Source organism: Ochotona curzoniae, unplaced genomic scaffold (genome assembly GCF_017591425.1).
Source record: "Ochotona curzoniae isolate NIBS_2020 unplaced genomic scaffold, NIBS_Ocur_1.0 contig_3622, whole genome shotgun sequence".
In the NCBI taxonomy this organism is placed as follows: domain Eukaryota; kingdom Metazoa; phylum Chordata; class Mammalia; order Lagomorpha; family Ochotonidae; genus Ochotona; species Ochotona curzoniae.
The window spans coordinates 20,254,899-20,267,310 of record NW_024465926.1 but is presented as its reverse complement, the minus strand read 5'-3'; the positions used below and the strand labels follow the sequence as shown (position 1 = coordinate 20,267,310).

Below are 12,412 nucleotides of genomic sequence, written 5' to 3'. Positions count from 1 at the left end.
TTAGTAGTGCATCTGAGATGCTTGCCAAAGCAGAAGCTTCTCCGGGCTTGGATCCTAGAACAGTGCAGAATATGGGATTGGGGAAGGTTAAAGAAAAAAATCTCCCTCAGCTACCAAGTTCCTTCATGTACAGTGTTTCCCAATGAAATGATGTATAAAGATTTTTTGATTGCAGCATTATTTTTTTCACAGTCTCTACTTATGTGAGAAACACTTAGAAAAAGAGAGCGAGAGGGAGACGGCATGCCCATCAGCTGGTCACCTCCCACAGCCACAGTGGGCATGGTTGAATTCATGACAGCCTGGAATTGCCTCCAGCTCTTCCACACGGGTGGTTGGGACCAAAGTACTTGAATCCATCACCTGCTGCCGCCGCAGGTGCACACAAGCAGGAAGCTGGAGCTGAGTGGGGACATGAGCCCAGGCACTCGAGTGTGGGACGTGAGCATCATAACGCTGGATGCAGCATTATTTTTAACAGCGTAAGACTGGAAACAACACTTCCTGCGCAAGCAGCTGGGAAGGCAGCAGATGATGACCCAGGTGCTTCTGGGAGACCAGGATGGAGCTCCTGGCTTCTGCCTGGTGCAGACCTGGCTCTTGTGGCCATTTGGGAAGTGAACCTACAGATGGAAGATTTTTTTCTTTTTCTCTCTCTCTCTTTCAAATACATGAGTAATCCTTACAAAGTAAAATGTCACTGCCAATCATCCTGAGGCCCCCTGTGCTGTTTGATGCCAGGTGCCATCAGTGAGATCCATCTGTGCCTCACACTGGAATTCCGAGCTGCTCGGCCCCACTCAGGGAAGCCCAGCTCAGAGGAAGTGAAGGATGATTTTAACTGATGGACAGCCAGCCGCAGCTGCAGACCCTCAAAGGCCCCTTCAGTGTCTCCCATGGCTCCTGTCACTGGGTTTGGGGTGGGCAGTGCCTAGTAGGATCCCTGGCCCCTGCGTTCCCTGCTGCTGCTGGAATCCCACCACTCAGCCCTATGTTGTGTTTTTCATCACTGGCTCCCCCAAAATATCATAAAAAAAAATTCTCGCCATAAATATTCATGGATTCAATTTGTCCCTTTCCACTTTTTTTTTCCTTTGAAGCCTAACAACCACATGACGTCATCTGAGCCACTTCAGGGAATTGCAATACCGTCATCAACCGTGGGGGTTTCACCTTTCTTCAGTCGAAAGCCATCCCTGCGGCCGGGAAGCAGCTGGGAAGCAGCGCTGGGCAGGCTGTCCCTTCCCCTCAGGACCCCTTGCCCAGAAAGCCATGTCTACTGTATGAGAGAATCGGGTGGACTCTACGGAAGCTAAGGGCGACCACGACCCTTACCCAGCTTGCCCGCAGAAGGTGACGTAGGCAGGCTCCCAGCCCAGGTCAGAGCAGCCCTGGTCCCCAGGCTGCCCACCTGCGCAGCCACCCTCCTTCCTGCTGAAACGCTTGTTGCTCTTGAAATGTGGCAGTCGTTCTTTGGGGAAGGGGACCCACTCATGCCTAGCTTCTTGCGGTGTCAGCTCCATCTTTTGCACTGCCTAGGAACTTTCAGGTGGACGATAGTTTTATTCTTAGAAATGCTACCAGTCAGAGTGAGGCAGGATTCCCAAGCCGGGGTGTGAACACTTGATTGCAAAGCCCCGCATGGAACTGACTAGCGTCTCCGTCTGAGGGCGCTACTGCACGACTCCCCAGCGCTGCAGGTGCACCACGCCCCGCGCAGCCTCACTCCTCCTTTTTCTCAGGCACCTCCACCGACAGGATCTGCTCTCCGGACTCTGGGCTGGGGCTCATGCGGATCTGCACGGACGGTTCCTCTGGCCGGGCAGCCACCTCTTCACCTCCCTCGGGCTTCTCTGGTGGCTCGGGCTTCTCTGGTGGTTCTGGAGGTGCCGGCTGGTCGGAGGCGGCTTCTGAGGGAGCCGCAGGCTGGTCCGGTGCGGCCGAGCCTGTCTCTTCCGCAGCAGTGTCCTGCGAGCTCTTAGCCTGGAATCCGGAAAGGAAACCTTGTAAGGCGTGGACTGCCAAGGAGTCTGGGACACCTCCCATTTCTCACTTTCTCACACCCCCAAAAGGGTAAAATGTAGTGTATTGGAGTTATTTAGGGGAAACTGATCCGTGGTGGGGCTGGACTAGGTGAGGGAAGACTCCTTAAGTGTGCTGAAGTCACAGGGATGCTGAAGGCAGAGGACAGAGAGGCAGAACCACGATGAGGCACCTGCCACTCCTTCCATCTAAGTGTTCCTGAGTGGTCCACTGCACCTGCTTCCATCTCCTTTGTCCACCTAATTCCAGAGCAGGACGCTCACATGGTGACCACAGTGGCACTTCTAAAGGAAGCAGCAAGCTCTGAGTGGAACCACAAGAATTATGGGAAGGCTAGTAAAGTGCTTTGCCATGTTGAAAATACTTTTCCAGAAGAACATCCAAGCTCCCCCTGCTGGGTTTTTATAGCCCCTTGCGGCAGCTGTGAGTAACCTGGGTCTCAACAAAGTTTGGGGCAGGGGTCTTGCCAGGGATCTTGAAGCCAGCAGGTGACAGAGCTGGAGTTTGGACCCATGTCCCTGGCCTTCTCATGAAAAGGTCCCTTGCTCTGAAATCCTGCCCTGGTGGGTCAGACTGGCAGGGGAGTGGCCCTTCCTTAAAACGCATGCACACATTGAGTGTGGAGCTCAAAACCACCTGCGTGCCAAGCTGATCCCAAGGAGCAAAAAAGACATTCCAGTGACAGCCTTGCTCCGTGCTGTCAGAGTTCATGTCTACTCAGCCCCTCACAGCAGCTGACATTCCAGACCCCACCTTGACAGGTCGGGAGCCAGGCACTCAGAGTTTGGGGCTGTATCTGGGGAATATCTTGTCATCTGCTCATCAGACTCTCACTGTCAGATGCCGCCGGGATGGGCTTCCAGGACTCTGATGCCAGCAGGGATGGAGGCTGTGTTTCTTGGCCTCCCAGTGCCCCCTCCTCCAGGAAGCCCTCCATGAGCTCCTGCCCCACCCCAGCCTCCCCACAAGAAAAGCAGTGCACAGATGTGACAACTGCAGTTAATCTCAGGCTTCCCTGTAGATTGATAGGGCCGGGGTGGTCGGCACATGCCCTTCTGGGGTTTTGCATGATGCCAACCACAATGCTAACCATGAGATCAGCGCTGCCCATCGGGAAAGGACAGTCCCCATCCCTCCCCACTCCCTGGCCTCCACTCCTGCACCAGGACTCTTTGCTCCCACTGCAGGAGCACAGGTGGGCTCTCAGGTGCAGCCCCAGCCTCCCCAGGGCACTGCAGCTCCCCATCCCCCTGGCTATGTGGAAGGGTCAGGAGTTGACCCAGTCCTGTCCTGCGAGTGACAGTGAGTCCTGAGACTTTGGGTAGAATCACTGGAAAGGGTCTGGGTTTCTGCTGGAGTTGCTAATTCAGAAACCTAGACATCTCAGAGACTTCCTGGAAGTAGAGCCATTGTCTATGCAAGCAGAGACAACAGAATGGGTAAAGCAGTACCTTTGGCCTCTCTTGGGGTTTTGGACACATCCTCACCTGAAGTTTTCAGTTATTTGACCTCTTTGTATTTTTCAATTTGAACTTGTCCTCTGTTACTTATTAGCAAAGGACCCTTAACTAGGTGTGGCTCTCTCTTGGGATCCCCCAGCCATGTCCCTGGCATGCACCTGCAGTGTCCCCTGGGCAAGTGGGCTCCCAGCTCCAGTACCTGCTCCAGCAGTTGCTGCTGTCTGGCGGCCGCCTCCAGCGCGGCTAGCTCCTTGAGGCGGGCTCGGAGGTGGGCAAGCTTGCCACCCTTCCCACCCTTGCCCATCTTTCCTGCTGCAGCCAGGGCGGCGTTGAAGAGCTTGGGGGTGCCTGCCCGAGGCGGCAGAATGAGCACACTCTTCTCCTCCTTGGGCTTGGTGTTGTTCCTCAGCATGCGCCTGCAAGAGAGCAGCACCTGCTGGGTTGGCGAGGCCTGGGGGGCGGGAAAGGCAGGGTGGGGATTCAGACTGGCTGGACAGTGAGGGTGTCTTCTGGGTACTCCCAGGGCTCCATGGTCTACACATGGCATCTCACCAAATGGTTAGCCCAGCTGTAACAAGAATCTCACTGTCCACATCTTTCAGAGGAAGACCCTAGCTCAGAGAGGCAGAGCACTCTGCCTGGGCTCACACAGTTGGGAGATGCTGAAGGATGCTGCAATACATGGAAGTTGAGGTAGCACATGCAATTAAAGTAACCCCCCCCCCAAATCCTTCCCATTCCACTTCCCTGCCATGCACCTGCTGTGGCCATCACTGCTGCCAACACTGAATATGGGCATTTGTAGGAGACCAGAGCACATCCAAGAAGTCCAGAGAGGGTGAGCAACCTTCCCAAGGCCTCACAGCTAGGAGTGGCGAGCAAGCATTCAAACTCACATCCCTGCCCCCGCATGCAGAGCGATGACAGAGCGACAGCGCCACCACTGTCCTCCTGGATGCAGACAATAGTGTGAGATGGGAAGGGTTGGGATCATTGGAACCCTGACAGAAAGGAAAACTGAGGCTCCGAGAGTGCGTGTGTGTGTGTGCGTGTGTGTGTGTATGAGAGAGAGAGAAAGAGAGAGAGAGAGAGATGGCCAACGTCACCAAGAAATGGTGATGCAGGGTGCCAGCCAGTTTCTCTCAATTGGGATGGCATTTTCCTTGCAATGGCCTCAGCCTTTTACCCAGAACCTCCCACACTCCAAATACAGGAGAAGTGACTTGGCTCCAGAACAAACGAGGTCTGCCTCCAATCTCTTGGGCTTAGACTACTAATTGGTAAATTCATTCATCATGGCGCCAGCAAAACTTGTTTGTTTAAAAATGAGGCCATTAGAGGCTGCTCTACTAATCGAGACAATGGGTTTCTCTTTGTGGATGGCAATTTCTCAGCCTAACATTTGCATTTCTGGCTGGGGCTCCTCCAGGAGAATGAGACAGTGATCATTCATCAGAGGTGCCTTCAGTGAGTGGTGCGACAGCCAGGCACTGTCACCTGGGTTATTGGAGTCCATAATTCATCGCATGACAGTCCACAGGAGACACAGGGAGATGCTGACATGACACACAAGAACTGTCTCTAGGACCCTGGCTGATGGCTCAGGGCTGCACCTGCTTTGAGCTGACCTCTGGGGGGCATTTCCCCACTAAGGAGATCTGCCTCCCTTTGATCCGGATAGGTCATCATCCCCTGGAAGAAAGTGGCTGACCAGAGTCCTGTGCGGCCCCTCCCTAACAATGGCCGAGCCAGAGACCTGCGCATGTTCCCTCTTTGGAGTCCCGTGAAACTAACAGAGAATCCTGCCTATTGCACACAGCATCTTGGATGCCCCAAGACCCTATGGGTATCAGTCAGCATCTCCTGTGGCAGGCAAAGCTCAAACAGGATCCCTTGCCTCCCCTGAGCATCCCCTGTGCAGAGACCACAGCCCCCACACTCAGAGTTCGTGGTACAGTCCCTGCTCCAGGCCCTGTGTGTTGCTCTGCTCCTCCCTTGGGCTGCCATGCACTGTACCCAGGCCCTCTGTGGCACTGGGCATTGTCAGGGGGTAAGGGGACTGTAGGAAACACCTCTCCACCCACAGGGATGGGATGGCAGCTACAACCATGCCCTTCTTTGTTCTTTTTGCATAGGGGTCAGAAAGACAGAAGACAGGGAGTGCGGAGCCAGTTTTCAGATACAAGCAGGTACTATCACATGCCATCAGCTCTCTGCAAATGCAGAACCTACAAATAATGAAGCTTGATTTCCAGGGCAAGTGCAGGTGTCGGTTCTGGTGAGCTTCCTGCTGCAACATTCACAGGCACACGGACACATAGCTGTGTCCTATGCATTTCTGTTTACACACATCTGATTCAGCACACATTGTTGGTTTATCAACAGTGCATGCATGGCCACCAAAGCTGTTGCTAAACCCAGTAGACCCAGCATGCCCATGCCTCATGTCAGGCACATCACAGCCCACGTGTGTATGGGAACCTGAGGCAGCATGCTGTGTGGGGCCATCCGAAATATAGCAGCCACCAGCAGCAAGTGCACAAGCAAAGCACCTGCAAGGCAGCCTGCTGTTCAGCCGTGTGCATTGGGGGAGCTGAAGAGGGACAGCAGAGCCACCTTACTGGGCCCAAGCTGTGAAGTTGCACTTGAGCAGTTCAAATTTTTCCACTACTCTGGGAATAACTGCACGTGGCCTCAAAAGCCCACAAGGGGTTACTTCGCTTCCCCTCCAGCTTCCTGTTGGCGTGCCCAAGGAAAGCAGCAGAGGATGTGGCTCAAGCGCTTGGGCTCTTGCCTAGAAGCTCCTGGCTTCAGCCTGCTCCATCCCTGCCACTTGTGGCCATTTTCACTAATTCATTCTCTCTCTCTACCTGCTTCTAACACTCTGCCTTTCAAATAAATAAAATGGGCCTTTTCTTTTAAAGTCCATGAGTATTGATGTGGGGTTACAGGTGCGGTTTCAGAGGGGAACTTGCGAATCCTAAGGTTCCATCTACTTCCCTGCTCCTCATGCACACCTTACATGGGGTATGGGGGATGTAGGCAGATATGGAGACAATTCAGGGGGCTGGCCTTTGGCAGACCCAATGAGCTCCCTGAGAACAGCCAGGGGAAATGAGTCACAGGGCCCCTCCAATCCTGGGGGGACCCCAGAATATGGGGTGTGTGATGCTCGAACATCAACTCCACAAACTTCACCTTGAAGCTACCAAAGGGATCCTGTGGAACCCTACATGGCATCAGGTCTTTCCTCTGCAAAAAAACCCTACAAGGTTGCCATCTCCCCCAAGGTCAAGGTCAAAAACACACCAGGCCCAGCCCTGCCCCTTCCTCTGTGCTTCTCTGAGCCACCCCAAGCCAGGCCAACAGTTTCTTGCTGTTCTGCAGGGCAAGCGACAAGTCTGCTCCTCCTTGGGTTTTTGTACACCACATGCCGTTCCCTGTGCTAAAACACCCTTCCAGGTGGACCCCAGCTTGCTCCTTCATGCCACAGGGGGCTCAGAGCAGCTTCCTCTGGCCAGCTCATCTGCCACAGCCATCTCCATGCTGTTTGCTTGCTGGAATCCCTAAACAGTCCATCCTTCCACTGTGGGTCTTCCCTCTCCTTGGCTACAAGGTCAGCTCTGTTGATCCTGGCTGTGTATCTGGGCCCAAAGCTGGTTCTCGGTTGATGCCGCGTTCCTGGCCTTCCCAACAGCCACCTTCCATGTGATTCACTATAGTTTCACAGATAAGGTGGGAAGTAAGAGCAAGAATCAAAGGCAAATGCGCAAAAAACAGACTTGTGGATGAAGCAGGTTTTTATGCAGCCAAAAAGCTATGGGAGAACATGCTCAATGCAGAGCAGCCGGCCTTTGTAGCACACACAGAGAGCCCTGTTCACCAGGCCCCACAGGGAAGTCTCCTGCACTGTCAGTTCACAGGAGGGGGCTATCACTCTGACTGTCTCAGAAAAGACTGAGAACAGAAACTTTTAGAACTTCTCCCAGGTCACCTCGCTGATGCTGCCTCCCATGGGAGGGATGTGAGCCGCCATCAGCCTCCTGAGCCTCTGATGGGTTTTCTGCCATGCTGGGCTTGAGTTGAAACCTGGCTTTTAGGAATGTGAAAGCAAAAACAGCTTCTATTAGAAAAGAAAGTCCCAGGGCCAGTGCTGTGGCTCCACAGGCTAATCCTCCATTCAAGCACCAGCATCCCATATGAGTAACAGTTCATGTCTCAGCTGTTCCGCTTCCCATCTAGTTCCCTGCTTATGGCCTAGGAAGACAGCAGAGGGTGGCTCAAGGCCTTGGGACCCTGCACTTATATGGGATACACAGAAGAACCTCCAGGCTCCTGGCCTTGCATCAGCTCAACTCTGGCCATTGTAGCCACTTAGTGAGTGAACCAACGGATCAAGCGTTCTCTGTCTCTACTTATCTCTGTAAGATCTGCTTTGCTAATTAAAAAAAAAAACCAAACTTTTTTTAAAAATAAAAAGTCCTGTCACACAATAATGCAAAATACAAGTGCACAGGGTTGCTCACAGCACATACCACTGTGCCTGCAAAATGCCAGAAGTTCTCTAAATGCCCGTTCACAGGGATGCCTGGGGACCAGGAAGCTGTCTGCAGGCCCAGAGACGTGTTTTGAGAATCTGCTGTCATGCGCCAGATATCAAAGTGCAAAAACTGATCTATCACGTGTTCCTTTCTATGTGAGAAAGAAGGAAAACTACAGCACATTGCCGGCGCTTTTCGGCTTTGTGGAATAAAACCGGAGGAAGACATGAGATTGGTCACCCACAGAGTGGGCAGCAGTGGGGGCAGGGAAGAGTGGGGCTGTTTCTCTGAGTGTGCCATGCTGGCCAGCTTGCATCTTGGAAACATGTTAGTCTCACACATGGGACCCCCAAAAAACAGCAAAGGTCAGGGCCAGAGGCAGGAGCTAAGGGTGAATGACACCCCTCCCTGTATAGCGAATGAAAAGTTCACAGTCACACAGCAGGGAGAACATAGCGAATGAAGCCGAACGCCTATGAACGTGAGACCCAGCGTGTGTGCTCACACTCAAGACAAGAGCTGCCTCAGACGCTCATCTCTGCTGGGCACCCAGGTACGGGCTAGTGATTCCAAACCTGCTTCGTCCTGTGGGACCGGAGACGGAAAAAAACACAATGAGGGCAGGGAAGCCGGATGGCTTGGCTTCAGAGAGGGGATTTTCAAATGTGGGAGGGAAAAATCTTGAGCTGATTGCATTGGCTTTTTAAACTGCTGGACTGCTGGACAGACACAGGCAGGAAAGTGGGGGTGACAGAGCTACGTGTCTGAGCAGGTACACATCACACCATCTTGCTTTGACACACAGGGTGTGTTTCTCAGCTCTGTGGCAGTGGATGTACCTAAAACTCAGATCTTGGTTCCTAAAACCCAGTCCCCCACTGTGTAAACCCCAGAGTCGCAGGTGCAGGCGGGCACTGGGTGGGAGGCTTTGGGGTCACTGGCTGAAGTGGTTCTCACAGCAGAGTCTGAGAAGTTGGTGCTGAGCCCAGCCCCACCCCCTTCCTATTGCAGCACATGTTGCTTCCTCCATCAGGCTCCCTACTGCCCTGTGCAGGCACCAAGCCACCCGGGCTGCCTCATCTTGGCCTTAAACCTGTGAGAAACTGTGAATTAAGCAAACTTCTCTCTTTCCATAGCTAGTAAGAGCCAAGCATCCTCCAAGGGAAGCGGCCAGTGTCGGGGACAGGCCTGGAAGACAGGATGAACCGAGACACCCTGAGGCTTTGCTGCTGCCTATGAGAGCGAACAGAGGCTGACTACGGCAGGGATGCAACAGACACTCCTAGGCACTCAGGCCACTGGCCAAGCAGGAAGACACAAAATGGTGTCAGTTATCATGTTACAGGACAGTCACAATCTGCGTCACAGCCACATGGACACAAACAACAAGACCAAACAAATGCTGGGCGAGGAGAGAACGCGCTTTCCCATTGTGGAATGCTGGCTAAGTACGAGCTAGGAAATCTCTGTTCTGCTAACGTCATCCCATCACAGCGTAGGTGGGCACCATCAGGGGCTGCTCGAAGCGGAGGGTGAGAGCGCTGTAGGAACAAGACACCTGAACCTTTACAGAGGGCCACAGGGTCACCTCACTAACCGCCATCAAAAAGGGAAACTGTGGCTCAAGCACACAGAAGCCAAAGCCAGGGGCAGGCCAAGCGGACAGCGGCCCCTCTGCCACCTCAGTAGGAGGGATGAATGCTGCTCACAAGCCATCCTAGCTAAAACTGCTGAATCTGAAGGTCATCTCGAGACAACATCAGACACACTGAAACCAAGGAACATTCTAGAAAATCACTGGCCTAGGCACTTCAAAGGAACCCAACTTCTTAAAGATACCAAATGGTTGCAGAAGAGTCTAGAATATTAGGATGCCACATACAGGCCTAGACCTGGCCTAGAAACAGGAAGAAAACCTACCAAACGTACGACAAGGACCATCAGTGAGATGTGGGTAGGGATTGCAGGCGGGAGAGCAGAAGTGGGGCCACCCCACTCTCCTGCCTCCGACAAAGGTGCTGAGGTTCATGAGTGGCAGTGCCGTCCACGCCAATTTTTTCTTTTCTTCCCCTCCTCCAAATAGAACACACATACCTGGCCTTCTTCCGGAGTAACTTCTGAGACTCAGGGTAATGCACCAAGATCTCATTTAAGTCCTTCTTATCCAGGATGAAGAGGTTGGTGAACCCGTGAGCCACCACGTTGGCCGTGCGCCGATTCCCACCCCCGACAGCCAGCAAGCTGCGACAGAGACACAGCAGGTGAGACCCGGGCATGCAGGCTGCACCCTGTGCATCTTCGCATCTCCCAGCACTCACCCTGCCCACAGCCCCGGCAGCACGGGCCAGCGCTGCACCCAGGCAGAGTCACTTCCCAGGGTCCACCCGCCCACTGGCCCAGGGCTCTGCATTTGACCCTCATCTGACCTGATTTCTCCAAACACAGATCCAGCTTTGAGTGTCACCAGGACAGACTTCCCATCCGGACCGCCCAGCACCTGCACTTGCCCCGCCTGGATGATGTACATCTCACGGCCAATCTCCCCCTGAAACACAGAAGGGCGTGCAGGAGGAGAGATGCAACAAGGGCTGGGCAGCACCTGCTGGGCCCGCAGAGAGAAGGCCAGCCCCAGGGCAGCCCTGCTGCTGCCCTGGTGTGCAGTGTGGGGCTGTGACTTCCTCTCTGAGGCCCTGGACTTTCATCACTGGACAGGGGAGAGTGCCCAGCCCCCTGCCTGGCTGACACAGTGCAGTGGGAGAGCAGTGAGGGAGTTGTGGGGCCACAGAACAAGATGCCAGCAAGCCAGGGAAGTGCAGGTGCAACTGTATTCTGCAAATTCTCAACTGTAACCGTGGGCAGAGCCCAGCAAATGGAACAGGGGTTCAACCATAACTACCTATCATGGTGCCAGCCTTTTAGCAAGACCGTGGTAGGCACTTACTACCAAAACAGGAATAGTGGCATCGACTACAGGGTCCAGCATTACATTTTCCTGTGACATAGTTGTACCTCATAGGTTTACCTCAACAGCTTCTGGCACAGCACTACTCTGCCCATGGTCCCAAAGCCAGAACAGGCGGATCTGGGATTTTTTTTTTTTTTTTTTTGAGAGGCAGATTTTACAGACAGAGAAGGAGAAATAGAGATAGGTCTTCCATCCACTGGTTCGATCCCCAAATGGCCAGAGCTGAGCTAATCTGAAGCCAGGAGCCAGGAGCTTCTTCCAGGTCTCTCAAGTATGTGCAGGGTCCCCAAGGGCTTGGACCACTCTCTGTGGCTTTCCCCAGCCATAAACAGAAAGCTGGATCAGAAATGGAGCAACCAAGACTTGAACTGGAGCCCCTATGGGATGCTGGCATCACAGGGTGGAGGATTATCTTGCTGTGCCACCGAGCTGTCCCCTAGATTTGAACCCAGCCTGACTCTGGAGTTCATGGTTGTTGCTGGCTGAAATATGTATTGAAATTCTAAGCCCCTAAGACCTCCCAACATGACCTTGTGGTAAAAGGTTCTTTCAAACCTAATTGTCTAAATGAAGATGAGGTCATATTGAGGTGGGGTAAGTCCCTAATCCAGCAGGATTGGTGTCCTAACAAGAAGAGAAGCTTGCTGGGGCCAGTGTTGTAATGCAGTGCGTTAAGCTGCCACCTGAAACACTGGCATCTTTTTTGAGACCTAGCTGCTCTATTTGTGATTCAGCTCCCCACTAATGTATCTGGGAAGGCAGCAGAAGATGCCCTAAGTTCTTAGGCCCATGCTGTCCCTGTGCAAGACCCAGATGGAGTTTCTGCCCTCAGAATTCAGTCTGGCCTCACCCTGGCTACTGCAGTCATTTGAAGAATGAATCAGCAGATAAAAGATCTATCTCCCTCACTCCCTCCCACTATCCCTCCCTCTTATCCATCTATCCATCCATTCCCTTCCTCTTATCTTTCTCCTCCCTGCTAACCTCCCTTCCTCCCTCTCCCTCTGCCTTGCAAATGAAAACAAAGGAAGATGTTAATGGCTGACACAATGAGAAGACGGTTACCTCCAAGCCAGGACAGAGGCCGCTCAATTGTGGTACAATTGTACTGTGCCACAGCAGCTCTAGCAAACTAATGCAAGGGACTCAACCCCAAATTAAACCAGATAGACAGGAGGATGGGAGGATGGGAGAACAGGGGAGGAAGGGGGTGGGGGCAAGTGGGAGGATATTTTGAAAGGATAGGTGAGTGGGCAGGTGGGGAGATACCTGAGGGTGGATGAGTTGGGTGACTGAGTGGATGGATAGATGGGAAGATGGATAGGTAGGTAGGTGGATGAGTAGACAGGTGGGTGTGTGGGTGTGTGGGTGTGTGGATGTGTGCACGGGTAGAAGGATGGATG

At 53.2% G+C, this 12,412-nt stretch overlaps 1 protein-coding gene across 1 annotated transcript in view; it reads right to left on the bottom strand.

Annotated features, from left to right (window-relative positions):
- Positions 1 to 1,722: 1,722 nt before the first annotated feature.
- CNGB1 (cyclic nucleotide gated channel subunit beta 1) overlaps positions 1,723 to 12,412 on the bottom strand; it is a 52,675-nt gene continuing 41,985 nt past the window's right edge. The window contains exons 29-32 of the mRNA XM_040982179.1: positions 10,471 to 10,589; positions 10,139 to 10,285; positions 3,703 to 3,919; positions 1,723 to 1,983 (exon numbers count right to left, since the gene is read on the bottom strand). Coding sequence (XP_040838113.1) covers positions 1,723 to 1,983; positions 3,703 to 3,919; positions 10,139 to 10,285; positions 10,471 to 10,589 — 744 coding nt within the window. The remainder of the gene's footprint in view (positions 1,984 to 3,702; positions 3,920 to 10,138; positions 10,286 to 10,470; positions 10,590 to 12,412) is intronic.